At 39.1% G+C, this 19,506-nt stretch overlaps 1 protein-coding gene across 3 annotated transcripts in view; it reads left to right on the top strand.

Annotated features, from left to right (window-relative positions):
* LOC106089753 (probable serine/threonine-protein kinase DDB_G0282963) overlaps positions 1-19,150 on the top strand; it is a 175,148-nt gene extending 155,998 nt beyond the window's left edge. For all 3 annotated transcript variants that reach the window (XM_013255722.2, XM_059364326.1, XM_059364325.1), the window contains exons 10-12: positions 1,982-2,413; positions 16,819-17,813; positions 18,054-19,150. In XM_013255722.2, the coding sequence (XP_013111176.2) occupies positions 1,982-2,413; positions 16,819-17,813; positions 18,054-18,622 (1,996 nt within the window). In that variant the 3' untranslated portion in view covers positions 18,623-19,150. The remainder of the gene's footprint in view (positions 1-1,981; positions 2,414-16,818; positions 17,814-18,053) is intronic.
* Positions 19,151-19,506: the final 356 nt, after the last annotated feature.

Genomic DNA, 19,506 nt, shown 5'->3' with positions numbered 1-19,506 from the left:
ATTTTCATAATGAACTTTTTCTATGAAAAATTTTCATAATGAACTTTTTCTATGAAGAAAGTTCATAATGAATTTTTCTATGAAAAAATTTCATAATGAACTTTTTCTATGAAAAAATTTCATAATGAACTTTTCTATGAGAAAAAGTTCATAATGAACTTTTCTATGAAAAAAGTTCATAATGAACTTTTTCTATGAAAATTGTTCGTAATGAACTTTTTCTATGAAGAAAGTTCAAAATGAACTTTTTCTTTTTTCATCGCTCCGCCTATACCAAAACAACATGTTCTCTTAACTTGTTGTATGGGCAATGACATAGGAAATTCTCCAACGTCTTATCATCTTCCTCATATGCCATACACTGCTATCACTTGCCGCACCGTTATGACACCAATAGCTATACTGAACTTCTTCTTACTTCCTTACAGTCCTCATCCTCATCCTCTCACGATCCGTATCACCCCAAAGGATTTTCACCGTCCTACCGACTGTTTCGCTGTTCTACAGTGTAACATGCGCGTTTCGTGATCCCCCAGATATTCGCGTGCAGGGCCTTTCTATGGTAAGGCAGTCTAAAACAGATCTCAGTCCCTGGATTCTCAATATCGACCCTGGCCCACTCTGTCCCCTAGTTTTGATTCATCCGTGTAACATGATGACGGCAATACTAGGGTTCCGTCAGTCCAAGACTGTGCTGCTGGCAGCAGTGCCTCGCACTCGACATCAAGTGTCGTCTCAGGTATCCGATCGGAATCTCTTTTCTCCATTCTCCCATCGCCTTAAGTCTAATAGCCGCAGTGGTTGTCTCACATTTAATCTGTATGTCAATGGGTCGGATATCTAGAATTGTCTCCAGTGCCCTATTTAGCACAGTCCTCATCGGCCCCATTTCGAAAAGTTTAGAAACAAGGCCACCTCTCGACAGACGAAGATCACCCTTTACAAGACAGTGATACTGCGCGTGTTTTGGTATATGGTGCCGTGGCATGGGTACTTGTGAAAGCAGACGAGGCAGTGCTTGGAGTGTTTGAGAGGAAGATTCTTCGTAACATGTATGGACCAGTGTGCGTTAATGGAGAATATAGGCGTCGTATAAACCACGAGCTGTATGAGCTCTACGACGACGATAGCATAGTTACACGTATCAAGATACCACGGCTGCGTTGGCTAGGTCATGTTGTCAGAATGCATGAAGAAGATCCAGCAAAGAAGTCTTTTGAAGGCAAATGCGGTGGTACATGCAAACCGGGAGGCCCAAAAGCCCGGCACGGAATAGCTGTGAGCACCACACAGACTGGAATACTCAGGTGCAATCTGTGTGGTGTTCATTGCTGTAACGAGAAGAAGTTTATAATGAACTTTTTTCCCAAAAGAAGTTCATAATGAACTTTTTTCCCACAAGAAGTTCATAATGAACTTTTTTCCCACAAGAAGTTCATAATGAACTTTTTTCCCACAAGAAGTTCATAATGAACTATTTTTCCCAAAAGAAGTTCATAATGAACTCTTTTCCCAAAAGAAGTTCATAATGAACTTTTTTTCCAACAAAAGTTCATAATGAATTTTTTTCCAAAAATAAGTCCACAACGAACTTTTTTTTCATAGAAAAAGTTCATAATGAACTTTTTCCCAACAGAAGTTCATAATGAACTTTTATTGAAAAAGTTCATAAGGAACTTTTTATTTAAAAGTTCATAAGGAACTTTTAATGTAAAAGTTCATAAAGAACTTTTAATGTAAAAGTTCATAAGGAACTTTTAATCTAAAAGTTCATAAGGAACTTTTAATGTAAAAGTTCATAATGAACTAGTTCTTTATAAAAAAGTACATCATAAACTTTGTTTTATTGTTATAGTTTTGGGGACAGTAAGTTTTTCTTGGCTAGCTATGGTCGTTTCTCGACCCGGGTACCTAGATTCGGCAGCAAAAAAACTTTCTTAACAACTCTTCGTAACAATTTTTAACTTTTTCTCAATTACAGAGAAACTGACAATCCACTACGTCATACCCGTGCACGTTCTCAACCGTTTCGCAATAACAACAACATTGTTAATATGTTGCCAACAAATTCAGCACCAACAACAGGTGGACAATTTTTGCCACTGGGGGGACTTGTCAAAACGACCAATGACAATTGTGTGGTGGCAACAACGGCTGCTGTAACAACAACTGCAACAACTAATAATCTATTAAATAATAACAACAACAACATTAACAATAACAATCATTGCAGCAATAACAATAATAATAACGCCAACAACAACAACAATAACATTATTAACAGTAGTAGTAGTGTTGGGCAAACATCAAATACTACTGGCACCAATACCATCACCTCAACCACAACGGCCACGGGTCTTAACAATTCAACCATAACAACACGAGCACGAAGTCTTGCTATATACAGTAAAAGGTAAGTTGTGCAATGCAACCCCCCCCCCCAAAAAAAAGAACATCCCCTTTCCATCCTTTGCAAAAAATCCTATCCTTACCATTGCCATAATGATTTTGTTGTTTGTTGTTAACTTTCCTTATTCTCAAAATCTCACCAACTCTAGCAAGAATAGAGTTTTTTGTTGGTCTGTTTTAACTATCCCGCTTTCTTTGTTATACTTTCCCATAAACGCAAATTTTGTTTTGCTTCCTTGTCTCCAAGATTCCTAAAAACCCCATTTCCCGAAACCACCATTTAACCAAATCTAGCTCCCTCTAGGATATTTGTTGAATACGTTAAAGCTTCAAGCGTTCAATGTCTTCCAGTCTATTGTGTATAATAGAATTTATCATTTTTTTTTTAGCATACAATGTTTACAGCAAACGTTTTTTCTATTTAAATTTTTGTTTTTTTAGTATGATTTTTTCACAAATTTGCTTTTTTTTTAACTGTTTGTGCTTTTTTTTTTTAATATTTTGATAAACCGCCGTCCGTTAGCCCTTAAAACTATAACAAAACAAGTAAAAACTTCTTAAAGGATTCCTAGGGCCATTTTCTCACACACCCGTTAAAAATTTTCGCTCTAAAACGTTTTTAGATTCTCTTTTTGTTCATATTTATTTTTCTCGCCATATTTATCGTCCAACCAATTGAGATGAGAAAGTGGCCTTTAGCATTGGGCCTCAGCCTTTTGTTGCAGCTAATTTGTTTTCTAGAATGTTGTTCACTGCGTTTTTGTTCATGTTGCCAGCTCTTGCGTTTGTATGAGTATGTATAATAATTTTTCTTCTTCTTCTTCTTAATGTTTATATATATGTAATTAAAACGTTAAGTGTAAAATTATAGTTATTTTTATAGACGGTAGTGAATCTTGTTTCTGTATGTATGGTGGATTTAGGACTAAAATATTTAAAAAGTTGTAAAAATAATTGAAAATAAAAATTAAAAAATATTTTTAAAAATATAAAACTTAACCAAAATTCCAATTAAAAAATGCACTCCACGAAAGATATTGCTACGTTTTTACTGTGGACGTTTTACTTGCAATTAAAACACAGTTCGTTTACAATTACTTTACTTCACAATGATTTATTGATCTACTTATTTGCTGTACAACATGCAAACTGCTGTTTGCTGATACGTTTTCGATACGCGCTTTCAGATTAGACTGATTCGTGTTGCGCTGCGTCACCGCGTTATATACCACTTGCTGGCCACATCGATGTTTCGAGAATATCCAATCTGGTAACTTTGCGATAGGTCATCTCTTGATCTTTGCTAGTCAGCATTGACAAAGTCAAACACACACACATAACATAATACTTGACAGGCAAACACATACACTTACATCTATTGAACATTCAAGGGGCGGATTAATATCTGCACCCTCTTTTCAACCTAACCTAAACTGAAGGAACCTTAAAACTAATAAACTCCAATTGTTACAATCTATTTATCTGTACATCATTACCTTCATCACTTCTAGTGAAACCAATCTGCAGCTAGCACCCATGTCGGTGGTTGGTGGCTAACTGGACAATATGTATACAGTCCGTCGTCAAATAATGAGCAGTTGTTTATTACGAGTTGCAATGCCACAAAAATGGTATTGGTAGTAAAGCAACGCCGTATGGTAGGAAATCAATAACGCATGGTATGGATGAAAAATAAAATGATTAGTACCATTTGGTACTAGCCTTATTACCAAACTGGTATTGATTTCAATACCAAACTGTTATTGGTTTTAGTACCAAATTTGGTATCAAATTAATACCAAAAGGTATTAAACATATTTGCCAATAACGTGGATAAACAAATACCAGACGGTATTGGATTGACCCGATGAAGTCCTTCATCGACAAGGGCTGCCGCCTCAGTGTACAACACTGCTACAACAACAAAAAACGTCCTTTTTCTATCAGTGTACTGTTTTGGCCTTGACACTCTCCACGCAATAGCGCTGATTGCCCGCGACTGCAGATGCAGCAACTCCGTATGAAGTATTACACCATCCGCAACCTGTGGACTCCAAGCTAAACTTCTCGTGATAGCGATGAACTCCACATAAATCGGAACTCTTATGCTTATGTTGTTATTTTTGTTGTTGCCCTGGCCGATGAAAGACTCCATCGGGTCAATCCGGTAGATACAACCGGCTGCCATGGGATTGCTCTTATTGTGTGGTGCTCATTTCGTAATCGTTGTCCGTAGTAGTTGTAGTTATAGAGAAGCTTTTAAATATCTGTTATCGAGACCAGGGAAAAATTTACACCTTCTCTCGCAGGCAAATCAGCTTTTTCGTTGCGTGTCTCAATCTTGTGAAGAGAAACTCAATATGATATCAATTTGTATTAGCTGTACAGTCGCCCCATAGTTCCGAACAGCCACTTAAAGCTTCAGATGCGTTGCTCGTAGCCATAGGAGCATATAATGCGAACTGATTCTAACGAAATATGCAGATATCCGACCGGTCGATGTTCCTTGAAATCGTCACGCAAAGAGAAATGTCGATGTGTTTCTACTTTGTAAATGTTATTCCACTTTGTAAATTACACATCACAGAACTGCATGAGACCTAAAATTTGGCACTCAATAGTAATTTTGGCAAAAGCAATTGTCTGTATCGCGTGCCACATGAAAACAAAGTTAGCTAGAACCACACGCACAAATACAATAGAGTGAGAGATGTGCGAACGTTTTAGTAATCGTTCAGTGGATGTGATTTTCTTTTTGACCGACGGACAGAGTGTGTTGTTTGTAAATGAATACCACTCAGCTGAGTGCCATATGAAACCAAAGCAAGGAGAGGACCGATTGTGACCAGGGACCACACGCAACATGTCACCTATTTAGCTGACCAGCCAGACCCACTCGACTTCGATCCAGATCCCTCTGCACGCACCCCATCTAAGTCGCAGAGTTCCTGGATCTGGACACTAAACAAAACCAAGCAGACGAAAGATAGAACACAACAAACTGCTACAAGAGCCCGGTGGCGGGTGGAGAGTCTCAGTGAGAGGACGGATGGCACCGGCTCTTGCACAAACACTGGGTGCCTATGATGCTGGATATGACAAGGCGAATTATTTTTTATATCCACCACCGAAGAATGGGGGTATATTCATTTTGTCATTCCGTTTGCATCACATCGAAATATCCATTTCCGATCCTGTCAAGTATATATATTCTTGATCACCTTAAAAATCTAAGACGATCTAGCCATGTCCGTCCGTCTGTCTGTTGAAATCCCGCTACAGCCTTTAAAAATAAAGACATTCAGCTGATACTTTGCACAGATTCTTTTTGTCGTCCATAAGCAGGTTAAATTCGAAGATGGGCTATATCGGACTAGGTCTTGGTATAGTCCCTATATAGACCGATTCGCCGATGTAGGGTCTTGAGCCCATTAAAGCCACATTTATTATCCGATTTTTCTGAAATTTTGGACAGTGAGTTGTGTTAGGCCAGTCGACATCCTTCTTCAATTTGGCCCTGATCGGTTTAGATTTGGATATAGCTGCCATATAGACCGATTACTCGATTTAAGGTCTTGGGCCCATAAAGGGTGCATTTATTGTCCGATTTTGCCGAAATTTGGGACAATGAGTTATGTTAGGCCTTTTGATATACTTCTTTAGTTTGGTCCAGATCGGTCCAGGTTTAAATATAGCTGCCATATAGACCGATCTCTCGATTTAAGGTCTTGGGCCCATAAAAGGCGCATTTATTGTCCGAAGTCATTGAAAGTTGGGACAGTGGCTTAAGTTAGGCCCCTCGACATCTTTCTGTAATATGGCCCAGATCGGTCCAGATTTGGATATAGCTGCCATATAGACCGATCTCTCGATTTTAGGCCTTGGGCCCATAAAAGGCGTATTTATTGTCCGATTTCGCTGAAATTTGAGACAGTGGGTTAAATTAGGCCCCTCGACATCTTTTTGTAATATGGCCCAGATCGGTCCAGATTTGGATATAGCTACCATATGAACCGATCTCTCGATTTAAGGTCTTGGGCCCATAAAAGGCGCATTAATTTTCCGAATTCGCCGAAATTTGGGACAGTGAGTTGTGTTAGCCCTTCGACATCCCTCTTCAATTTGGCTCAGATTGGTCCAGATTTGGATATAGCTACCATATGAACCGATCTCTCGATTTAAGGTCTTGGGCCCATAAAAGGCGCATTAATTTTCCGAATTCGCCGAAATTTGGGACAGTGAGTTGTGTTAGCCCTTCGACATCCTTCTTCAATTTGGCTCAGATGGGTCCAAATTTGGATATAGCTGCCATATAGACCGATCTCTCGATTTAAGGTTTTGGACCCATAAAAGGCGCATTAATTTTCCGAATTCGCCGAAATTTGGGACAATGAGTTGTCTTAACCCTTCGACATCCCTCTCCAATTTGGCTCAGATCGGTTCAGATTTGGATATAGCTGTCATATAGACCGATCTCTCGATTTAATGTCTTGGTCCCATAAAAACCCTATTTATAATCCAATTTCGCTGAAATTTGACACAGTGACTTATGTTAGGCTTTTCGACATCCGTGTCGTATATGGTTCAGATCGGTCTATATGTGGATATGGGAACCAAAAACGTATTTTTTTGTTCTCCAATATTGAACAATGAATTGTACGTATTAGACCACTCAATATCCGTGTCGAATTTGGTCCAAATCGGACAATATTTCGATATAGCAGCTGTGACGGCATAAATTATACATTTTTCACCGGATTATGACAAAAGGTGGCTTACATATATTCCCAAGGTGGTGGGTATCCAAAGTTCGGCCCGGCCGAACTTAACGTCTTTTTACTTGTTATTGCCCAAAATTCAGGAGCTTGCCTTGCAAGACATGCGGTTTCAACAAGACAATGCCACATGCCACACAGCACGCGCAACAATGGACTTATTGAGAGTCGAGTTCGATGAACATTTTATTTCCCATTGTGGACCGGTCAATTGGCCACCTAGATTGTGCGATTTAACGCCTTTAGACTATTTTTTGTGGGGCTATGTCAAAATTCATGTCTGTATAGACATGAACTTTGAGAACATTGAAGCATTTATTTGTGTGATAACGGCCGAAATGTTGAAAAGAGTATGCCAAAATTGGACTAAGCGGATGGACCATTCGCAGTCACGGTCAACATTTGCATGAAATAATCTTCAGGCATTAAATTATATGGACCGTACTATCGATTCAAATAAAGATTTCATGCATTTTTCTAAATTTTATGTGTTTTTTGAACTTTCCTATAGCTCTTAAAAAATCACCCCTTTGGTTGAATTTTTTAAGTGTTGTCCGCCAGACCACAACACCATAAACCATTAAAGATCTGACAACTGCAATACACCGTCCATGCATGATGCGCGGTTTAACTCCTTCCAACAATTGCCAATATCTCTCGCAGGTGCATTGGGCTTGAATTGTTTTATTCGCCTTTTCCAAATCAATTGACTATCGGTTAAGACGCTCAAATGCAACTTTTTCCGAAATTTGTTTAAAAATATTAAAAAAATATAAAATAATAAATAACGAGAAAGAGCGTGCTAAGTTCGGCCGGGCCGAATCTTATACACCCTCCACCATGGATCGCATTTGTCGAGTTCTATGGGTTGCCCAACAAGTAATTGCGGATTTTTCATATAGTCGGCGTTGACAAATTTTTTCACAGCTTGTGACTCTGTAATTGCATTCTTTTTTCCGTCAGTTATCAGCTGCTACTTTTAGCTTGCTTTAGAAAAAAAGTGTAAAAAAAGAATATTTGATTAAAGTTCATTCCAAGTTTTATTAAAAATGCATTTACTTTCTTTTAAAAAATCCGCAATTAGTTTTTGGGCAACCCAATATATACGATCAAGAATATATATACCTTATGGGGTCTAAGACGCATATTTCGAGGTGTTACAAACAGAATGACGATTTTAGTATACCCCCATCCTATGGTGGAGGGTATAAAAATAATAAAATAACTAAATATGAAAATTAATAATCAAAGTATATTAGAAGGCATTTTTTTAATAATAAATATTAAAATTAAAAAAAATAAAAAAATAAAAAATTTTAAATAATTTTTGACTTCTAGAAATTCCTTTGAGCAAAGTAAAAGCAAGTAAAAACTTTATAATATATTTTTATATTTTTGTTGGCTTTTCCCTAAATCCACTATAACTTTGATGTTATATTTTGTAGTCGTTTTTTTTTACTAAACAAATTTTTAATTTTCATGGTAGTTTTTTCTTTCATTTTTGTTTTAATATAGATTTCCCTACTTTTTGATTTAACCCTAACATTAAAAAGGTACAAAGTTCACATTATTGCCTAATCAATTTCAATCTCTTCTCTACACACACACACAATCGATAAATATTCAAATTTTCACAAATCACCTCCTCCCCCCTTCACTTTAAGCTTTATGCGAAGTCTTATGCATTACTTCACAACCCGACGCCGTTTTTGTAGAAAAATTCCAACAACCACTAGCAAACCTACAAATCCTACAAGTCGTCTTCCATAAAACTTTGCAGTTATTATAAAAAAATTAAAAATAAAAAAAAAATAACAAAAATTAAAAAAAAAAATTATAAGATAATTTTATTACCTCCCAACTCCTAAATGATTGTACAAACTAAAATCCGAAATTATTGTTTGCTCCAATATTCAACTTCCTATATATAATTGTTTTAAAAGCACAAAATATTTATTTATAAATAAATATCATTTTTTAGAACTAATTTTGTTATAAACGAATTTTTTTTTTTTAACCTTGACTAGAACTTAAATTGTATGAAGAAAAGTTTATTACATATACAAATAAACCTGTGTTTCTTAAAAACTAAATGTTTTTCTTTCAACTTAACATACTTAATGATGCATATATAATTACAAATATGTGAATTTTATTACCATTAATTTATATTTAGTTATATTTTGTAAACTTTTATATATTTCTTATGATTTTTTGTCTTGTAGATATTCCAAATTATGTTAACTTTTATTTACCCTTTTGATGTTTTTCTACTTAATAACCAATTTATACATCATATATTTTATGCATGTGTTTTTTTTTTCTTCAATAAAAACTTATAAAGCTACAAACAACTGTAAACAAAAGAATACCCTAAACCTGTTGTTGTGTTATTTACTTTTCTTTTCTTTTTTTGTTTTGGTCTTTTTTTTTTAAATATTACCCCCATTTAGTTTGGCTTTTGCTGTCCCTTGTTTTTTAAAAAAAAAGTTTTATTTCTGGTTTGTATTGCCTCATTTGTTTTGTTTGGTTTTTTATTTAATTAAATTTTCCCCTTTGGCTTGGTTTTTTCTTTTTCATATTTTTAATAAATATATTTAAAAATTATATTTGTTAGCTTTGATTTGTAATATGTTGTGATTTTGTGTGCCAACTATTTTGCGATATGAGGAAAATTAAAAAAAAAATAAACTATGTAAAAAAAAAAATGTCTAGAAAGTTAACTCTAAAAGAATCTCGTCTACATTGTTTGCTAATTACATTCTTTTTCGTGTCCTGGCCATACTAAAGTTACAGAAAAGGTTTAAAATTTTTTAACACAATTTCACTCAAAACGTTTTCCTAAACCTTGATTAAACAACAAGTAATGACCAGGCCGAACTTTGCATACCCCCCACCTTGGGTACATAGGTTAACCACCTTCCATCATAATCCGGTAAAAAATGCATAATGTATGCCCACATAGCAGCTTTATGGAAATATGGTCAGATTAGCTATATCAAAGTCTGAACCGATTTGGGCCAATTTGAAGAATGATGTCGAAGGGCCTGACACAACTCACTGTCTCAAATTTCGGCGAAATCGGATATTAAATGCGCCTTTTATGGGCTTAATACCTTATATCAAGAGATCGGTCTATATGACAGCTATATTCAAATCTGAACCGATCTGGGCCAAATTGAAGAAGGCTGTCGAAGGGCCTAACTCAACTAACTGTCCTAAATTGTAGCAAAATCGGACAATAAATTCGTCTTTTATGGGCCCAAAACCTTAAATCGAGAAATCGGTCTATATGGCAGCTATATCCAAAACTGGACCGATCTGGCCCAAATTGCAGAAAGTTGTCGAAGGGCCTAACTCAACTAACTGTCCAAAATTTTAGCAAAATCGGACAATAAATTCGCCTTTTATGGGCCTAAGACCCTAAATCGGCGGATCGGTCTATATGGCAGCTATATCGAAATCTGGACCGATCTGTGCCATATTGTAGAAAGATATCGAGGGGCCTAACTTAACTCACTGTCCCAAATTTCGGCGACATTGGACAATAAGTGCGCCTTTTATCGGCCCAAAACCTTATATCGAGAGATCGGTTTATATGGCAGCTATATTCTAATCTGGACCGATTGGGACCAAATTGACTAAGGATGTCGATGAACTTAACTCAACTCACTGTCCCAAATTTCGGCGAAATCGGACAATTAGTGCGCCGGTTTATGGTCCCAAAACCTTATATCGAGAGATCGGTCTATATTGGAGCTACATCCAAATTTGGGCCCAACTGAGCCAAATTGAAAAAGAGTTTTGAAGGTCCTAACTCAACGCACTGTCCCAAATTTCGGCGACATCGGACAATAAATGCGTCTTTTATGGCCCAAGATCTTAAATTGAGAGATCGGTCTATATGACAGCTATATCCAAATCTGGACCGATCTGTGCCATATTTTAGAAAGACATCGAGGGGCCTAACTTACCCCACTGTCCTAAATTTCGGCGAAATCGGACAATAAATGTTCCTTGTATGGGCCCAAGACCTTAAATCGAGAGATCGGTCTATATGGCAGCTATATCGAAATCTGGACCGATCTGTGTCATATTGTAGGAAGATATCGAGGAGCCTAACTTTACTCACTGTCCCTAATTTCGGCAACATTGGTCAATAAGTGCGCTCTTTATGGGCCCAAGACCTTAAATCGAGAGATCGGTCTATATGACAGCTATATCGAAATCTGGACTGATCTGTGCAATATTTGAGAAAGATGTCGAGGGGCCTAACTTAACTCACAGTCCCAAATTTCGGCGAAGTCGGACAATAAATGCGCCTTTTATGGGCCCAAGATCTTAAATCGAGAGATCGGTCTATATGGCAGCTATATCGAAATCTGGACCGATCTGGGCCAAACTGAAGAAGAATGCAGAAGGGCCTAACACAACTCGCTGTCCCAAATTTCAGCAAAATCGGATAATAAATGTGGCTTTTATGGGCGCAAGACCTTAAATCGGTAGATCGGTCTATATGGCAGCTATATCGAAATCTGGACCGATCTGTGCCATATTGTAAAAAGATATCGAGGGGCCTAACTTAACTCACTGTCCCAAATTTCGGCGACATTGGACAATAAGTGCGCCTTTTATGGGCGCAAGACCTTAAATCGAAAGATCGGTCTATATGGCAGCTATATCCAAATCTGGGCCGATCTGGGCCAAATTGAAGAAGGATGTCGAAGGGCCTAACACAACTCACTGTTCCAAATTTCAGCAAAATCGGATAATAAATGTGGCTTTTATGGGCCTAAGACCTTAAATCGGCGGATGGGTTTATATGGGGGCTATATCAAGATATAGTCCGATATAGCCCATCTTCGAATTTAACCAACTTATAAACAAAAATAGAATCTGTGCAAAGTTTCCGCTCAATACCTCTATATTTAAAGACTGTAGCGTGATTTCAACAGACAGACGGACGGACATGGCTAAATGGACTTAGATTTTTAAGCTGATCAAGAATATTTATACTTTATGGGGTCGGAAATGGATATTTCGATATGTTGCAAACGGAATGACAAAATGATTATACCCTCATCCTTCGGTAGTGGGTATAAAAATGAGACTTATAATAGGAAATTTTTTGACCATAATGTGCATACCCCCTATCATAGCATACCCCATGTCATATACTATTCTTATTTGTAAGCCTTCAAAATATAGATTTTCGACCCTAAAAAGTTAATTCCTAATGTTCCAGTATTACAAATTGCCAAACGCATATATATCTTCTAAGTCGTATACTACTCACTGGAGTCCTGTTTTGTCCGGATCAGCCTACATACCCATATGGAGCGGAGGTCCATATACACTTGACTCAAATTTGGATATCAGATATGTACTCTAATTCCATTGGAGGCCACCGTAGCGCAGAGGTGTACATGTCCGCCTATAACGTTGAGCGCCTGGGTTCGAATCCTGGCGAGACTATCAGAAAAAATTTTCGGCGGTGTTTTTCCCCTCCTAATGCTGGCCACATTTATGAGGTACCTTGTTATGTAAAAACTTGTCTTTAAAGAGGTGTCGCACTGTGCCACGCCGTTCGGACTCGGTTATAAAAGGGAGGCCCCTTATCAATGAGTCTAAAACTTAAATCGGACTGCACTCATTGATATGTGAGAAATTTGCCCCTGTTCCTTGGTGGGATGTTCATGGGCAAAATTTACAATTTTACCCTTATTCTATAGACTTTTCGTTTAGGTACCACATTGTCCCGTTACACACAAATTTTCATTCGGATGATATTATTGGGAATGGATACCTAGTTCCTAATATTATCCAAGTTTTGGTCCACTGCTAAAGACATTCCATTTAAATCCTATAGTGTCCTAAACATTCTATATGTCCTGTTGGGGAAGTTTTGGTGATGGGGCGGTTCCCCAGACACTTGGGGACAAATTTTTATATCAGATTCGTACTCTACTTCCAAATACTTTTTATTTGATACCCATATTGTTTCAATCGGTAAACATGTCCGTTTGGGTGGGGCGCTCCCCCTCGTTGCTTTATCCCAAATTCCAAACAAGTTCGTTGCTGCTGTTGCTGTAGCAGTGTGTTGCGTTCTATCTTTCTGCTGAATATCCAGATTCACGAATTTTGCGACTAAGGTGAGGTGCGTCCAAAGTGTATCTGGGTCTTGTTGGGCAGTTAAACACGTATGTCATGTGGCTCCAGGTCACAATCGGGAGACACATCCTGCACTTTGACATCAATCCTTGCTGTGTAGAAATTGAGCCGGCTGCATCTGCCGGATCGTAATTGAGCTAGAACTACTCTGGTTTGCCGGGTGAGGTGATTTTCTTCACCACCTTCATCCGGTAACTATTCACTGCATCTGCTACCATGTTTGCATGAATGTTGTCTAAACCCGCATGATCTAGCGCTGAGCCTCACGCTCTAGATCACTCAGATCCACCTTAAAGCTTCTGGGCGGTGGATACCCATCTACACGATAATGATTTGGATGGTTTCTGCGATAGCAACATGAAGTTATGTCTTCGCACGGTTAGGATCGTTGTCTCCTGATGGAGGTGGTCCACATGAGAACTGAGGATACAGCCCGTCATAGTTCATAAAGCGGCATTCTGACAGATCTGAATATTATTTCAATGCAAGCCACGGCAAATGTCTGCAGCGTTGGCATGCAAAGCAATTTTTGTGCTATACAGTCTTCGAAATCTAGGCTAATACACGGCGAATTGCAATGCTCCAACGAGGCTCGGGAGCAGTAGTCCCTCAAGCGTCTTGGCTAAATGTGGGAAAAAGGGAAAGCGGAATGTACGACTCTCCCTTGATTGGATCCTTTCCAGGCTTCAGTAGCTGGAACACTAGATGGGCATTGTAATCTCGAGAGCTCGGGTACTATATATAGTGCCCATATACAGATTGAGGATAGATGTAAGATACTCGACACCAGGTAGATTCTGGTTATTCATCATCAGTTTAGAGATTTCTTCGGCGCTCTACGTCTTGGATGACTTGGTGCCACGGATGACACTCTTAGCTTCGTTCACAATAAATTGTGATGGCTGTCCATCGGCTTGGAGACCATGGACTCGACGTAAGGCTCTTCTCCTGTCGGGATAATAATTTGACGGTTGATCAAACTGGTGCATCTGTTCGGTTTAATCACAGTTTCGTCTCCAAAAGTTAATGAGGTCCTGTCATCCTAATTCCGGGATTCGACAGAGACTTAACATTAACAACAGCTTGCCGATATTCGTACCTAAGTTACATTGCTTCAAGTGTTTCAGCCACATCACTGCCTGCGCCGCGAAATTGTTCCGTACTTGGGGTGTTCCACCGGCTGGCATAAAGCGAAAGGCGGACCCGATAAAGATGTCTCGGAACTTCCTCTACTAGCACATTTGAGGGAGGTGTTAATTCACTGAAGAGACGATTAGTATACTCTCTGAAACCGACCCAATCGGTCTTCTTCTGAGTGATAAACGTCTGGCGTTTAGAGGGTATGAAGTCGGGCGGTTAAGTGATGGTGAGTATTATAGGGTGGTGGTCTGATCCGAAAGAAATGTCGGCTTGCTAAGATACGTCACTCAAGAGACCAGGGGATGCAATGGAAATTTCCGGCGAGCTTCTGCGCCTCCACGTATTTCTAGCGGCGGCATCCTCATTTACCCTGCAGAACGCGAAGACTTCAATCTTCCCTTCCAAAGTTATGCCCCTGGGCAGGATGCCATGAAACGTGATGCGCATTAATATCTCCTAGAATCAGGCGATTATGGGCAGGCAGTAGGCCACTAGTGTAGAACCTGTAGACTTGGCCATTAACTGGACTGTCCGTCCGTCCGTCCGTCTGTCTGTCCGTCCGTCTGTCTGTCGAAAGCACGCTAACTTTCGAAGGAGTAAAGCTATGCGCTTGAAATTTTTCACAAATACTTTTTATTAGTGTAGGTCGGTTGGGATTGTAAATGGGCCAAATCGGTCCATGTTTTGATATAGCTGCCACATAAACAGATCTTGGATCTTGAGCCTCTAGAGGGCGCATTTCTCGTCCGATTTAACTGAAATTTTGCACGTGGTGTTTTGGTATTACTTCCAACAACTGTGCTAAGTATGGTTCAAATCGGTTCATAACCCGATTTAGCTGCCATATAAACCGATCTGCGATTTTGACTTCTTGAGCCTCTAGAGGGCTCATTTCTCATCCGATTTGGCTGAAATTTTGCATGAGGCGTTTTGTTATGACTTCCAACAACTGTGCTAAGTTTGGCACAAATCGGTACATAACCTGATATAGCTACCATAAAAACCGATCTTGTATCTTGACTTCTTGAGCCTCTAGAGGGCGCATTTCTCATCCGATTTGGCTGAAATTTAGCACGTGGTGTTTTGGTATCACTTCTAATAGCTGTGCTAAGTATGGTTCAAATCGGTACATAACCTGACATAGCTGCCATATAAACCGATCTGCGATTTTGACTTCTTGAGCCTCTAGAGGGCTCATTTCTCATCCGATTTGGCTGAAATTTTGCATGAGGTATTTTGTTATGACTTCTAACAACTGTGCTAAGTTTTGCGCAAATCGCTACACAACCTGATATAGCTGCGATATAAACCGATCTTGGGTCTTGACTTCTTGAGCCGCTAGAGGACGCATTTCTCATCCGATTTGGCTGAAATTTTGCATGAGGCGTTTTGTTATGACTTCCAACAACTGTGCTAAGTTTGGCACAAATCGGTACATAACCTGATATAGCTACCATAAAAACCGATCTTGGATCTTGACTTCTTGAGCCGCTAGAGGGCTCAATTCTCATCCGATTTGGCTGAAATTTTGCATGAGGTGTTTTGGTATCACTTCCAACAATTGTGCTAAGTTTGGCGAAAATCGGTACATAACATGATATAGCTGCCATAAAAACCGATCTGGGGTCTTGACTTCTTCAGCCTCTAGAGGGCGCATTTCTCATCCGATTTGGCTGAAATTTTGCATGAGGCGTTTTGTTATGACTTCCAACAACTGTGCTAAGTTTGGCGCAAATCGGTACATAACCTGATATAGCTGCCATATAAACCGATCTGGGATCTTGACTTCTTCAGCCTCTAGAGGGCGCAGTTATTAATCAATTTGGTTTACATTTTGTACAACGGCTTCTCCCATGACTTTCAACATACATGTGAAATATGGAAATGTGATCCAATAGCATAACAGTTCTTATTCATTATTCTTTGTTTGTCTAAAAAGAGATGACGCGCAAAGAACTCGATAAATGCGATCAATGGTGGAGGGTATATAAGTTTCGGCCCTGCTGAACTTAGCGCGCTCTTACTTGTTTTTTTATTATTCTCGCAAAATAGTTACTCCACACAAAACTTCAGACACATGCAAAGTATTGTAGTCTTAAAAACTTTTCTTATATGAATTTTGAATAGCAACTAAAACTCATTGTTCTTTTCTTTTCTTCTCTTGATTTTTTTTTCTTAATCCTTTGAATATTTTTTTTTTGATGGTGGTTGAATATGTCTATCCTTTTGGAATTGCAACATCCAACGTAACCTTCTACTAACCCAACTGTAAATATTTAACAAATAAATCATCCAACTAAAATCAACTGCCTTACATACATAGAATGGGCCTTATGCATTTGCGTAAAGCCGAACAACAGCAAATTGCCCATAATGTCACTGCCGTCCACAACAACAATAGCAATAATAATAACAACAACAACAACAATACTACGGTAATGTCCCAACTCAATCCCAGTGTGGCTGCTCCCACCCTGAGCAGTCTGAGTAAGCAGACCAAGACCTATCAAAATACCTTAATCAGTTCAGCAACGTCCAGTGGGGGGGTGGAGAGCAAAATACCCATAGTGAGAGCGACTGCAGCCTTGATTGACCTAAATGGGGCCGCGCTGACGGGGGGCATGGCAGGCTCATGTGCCACCATACCACCATCGAGAAGCTCTAATCGTTTATCGTCCTGTGGTGGCGGCAGTGGGCTTACCTCCACCCATCATATGACCTTGAGAGGTCGTTCACGCATACGCTATCACAATCGCCACAATGAAGGTGGTGGGGGTCAAGCAGCCGCTTGTACCATAACCACAGCTCGTTATTACCGCGATGTTTCAGCTTTACCTCAGGTTTTGGGTGGCGGCAGTGGTAATGGCAACGGCAACGGAGGCGGCTCAGCTTGTGCTGGGGGTCTAACGACACGTTCATCATCGGCCAACTTGGATTTGAATTCGAATCCTGTAGTGGGACCAATTCCCTGCTCCTCCTCCTCCTCCTCCTGCTCCACAACAGCGGCAAATGTTACATCCTCAAGCAGCCCTACTGGGATGGGGGGCAACATGAACAACAACAACAGTAATAGTAACAGCAATAACAACAACAATCGCGGCAGCAACACCAACATTAGTAGTTGTAGTAAATTAGATGAACGCCTCGGTCCCATCATTGGCCATAGCAAATCACCACCAACATCATCCTCCTCCACTTGTACAGCTACCTCAGTTTCGGCCAATCATTCAAATTCCTCCTCAGATGCAGAAACCCTTAAGTCCAACACTACCACAAACAATACCAATACCAACAACAACAACAATAACAACAACAACAGTAATATCCTTATTAATAATGATAATAATAATATTTTGCCCCCACCATTAAACACAAATATCTCTACATCTAATTTTTCTACTCATCTCATTACCTCGACCATTACCACTACCCTCATTCCCATATCCCTTACGCCCACCCCCATATCCCTTTCCCTCTCCTCTGCGGGCACCTCGGCCTCGAATACACCCACATTTGCCTCCTCATCGCCCTGTTCCTCTCCCGCACATCAAAATTTAGATACAAATCGTCTTAGTCGAACATCACAGCGTTCACTGGGGGCAGCCTCTTCATCCCATATACCGGCATGTAGCAGTCCCTATGGTTCCTCTTCATCGCCTTCGCCCTGCAGTGGCGGCGGCGGTGGTGGCGGATACATTAAGCGCAACAAAAGATCCTTAAGCAGTACCCGCATCGAGAAGGACAAGTGTGATGAATATAACAACAAATTGCTGCGCAAGACCAACAATCAGCAAACGTCCAACAACAACAACAACAATGTAAGCAGCTCTGCAACTCCATCTGTAACCACCAGCAGTCATAATACTACCACCGGTGGCGGTGGCAGCTTTCGCTCACGTTATTTGCGGCACACCACCTCTGGCCATTTGGTGGAATCCTCCACAGCCTCTTCAACCTCTTCGGCCTCAACATCGGGCATACCCACGCCCACCGGTCAAGGTCTGTATATGCCCAGGGGGAGTGGCAAATATGGCAGTGGTGTCATGAGCTCTGAACGCGATGCCCAACAGCAGCAGCAGCAGCAACAGCGTTTGTCCTTGAAGCTGCGTAAGAAAATAAGTTACTAGAATTTGGGGTATTTACCTATTCGTAGGTATATTCGAAAATATGAACGTTATAAGAGATGGAAAGCATGTATAAGAGAAATTATGTGAAAATATTAAACCCAAGGGCCTCATTGCATGATTTCATGGCTTAGAAGAAAGTGAATTTTCAAAAAATCAGATGTGTGAGAACTATGTGCTAAGAAATTATTAATCGACAACTTCCTTATAAAGTTAAAAATGATTAATAAATCGTTTATTAATCATGGAAGTGTAAACTTCCTATAAGGATTATGTTCTAAGAATGCGTATCTAAAAGTGTAAAACACTTTTTATTATCATGCTTTTAATACATTTAAAGAAAATTTTAACTTTTCCCAAAAATGGCCAACGCAATGTTATCGATTTTAGACAAAAGTATTCGTGTTTGTAAAATTTTGTATATTTATGCATTTATCGATTTTAGACAATCGAAATCGATTTTAAGCAATATTTATAACAATGGGCCTGTACTTTTAGTTAATCTATGGATAGATATTACCTACCGGACATAACTTATCGAAAATTGTTCTATACAACGATGAGTTCGAAAGGTATGTACCACAGTTAATTTGGTCTGCAGAGACCTTAAGCGTGATCTATTTTTATGAATTAGATTGGGTTTATTTTATTTCAGTGTTATACAGTACGTGTTATCGATTGTTATCACAAGATATCGCAGATACGTAAAATTTCACATTAAAATTTTTTTTCGTGATTTTTCGAACATCTTTCAGCTCAAGATCATATTCAATGATTTCTATTCAAAAAATAGCATAGCAAAGAACTTATAAAAGTTGAGCAAGTGTGTGTTATTATTCAAAACACTTTGACTGGTTGGTGGATTGCGATTTCCGTTACGCTATGAC

This window comes from Stomoxys calcitrans, chromosome 3, assembly GCF_963082655.1.
Source record: "Stomoxys calcitrans chromosome 3, idStoCalc2.1, whole genome shotgun sequence".
NCBI classification, from domain to species: domain Eukaryota; kingdom Metazoa; phylum Arthropoda; class Insecta; order Diptera; family Muscidae; genus Stomoxys; species Stomoxys calcitrans.
Note: the sequence above shows the minus strand (reverse complement) of the source record. Positions and strands in the feature narration are given on the sequence as shown.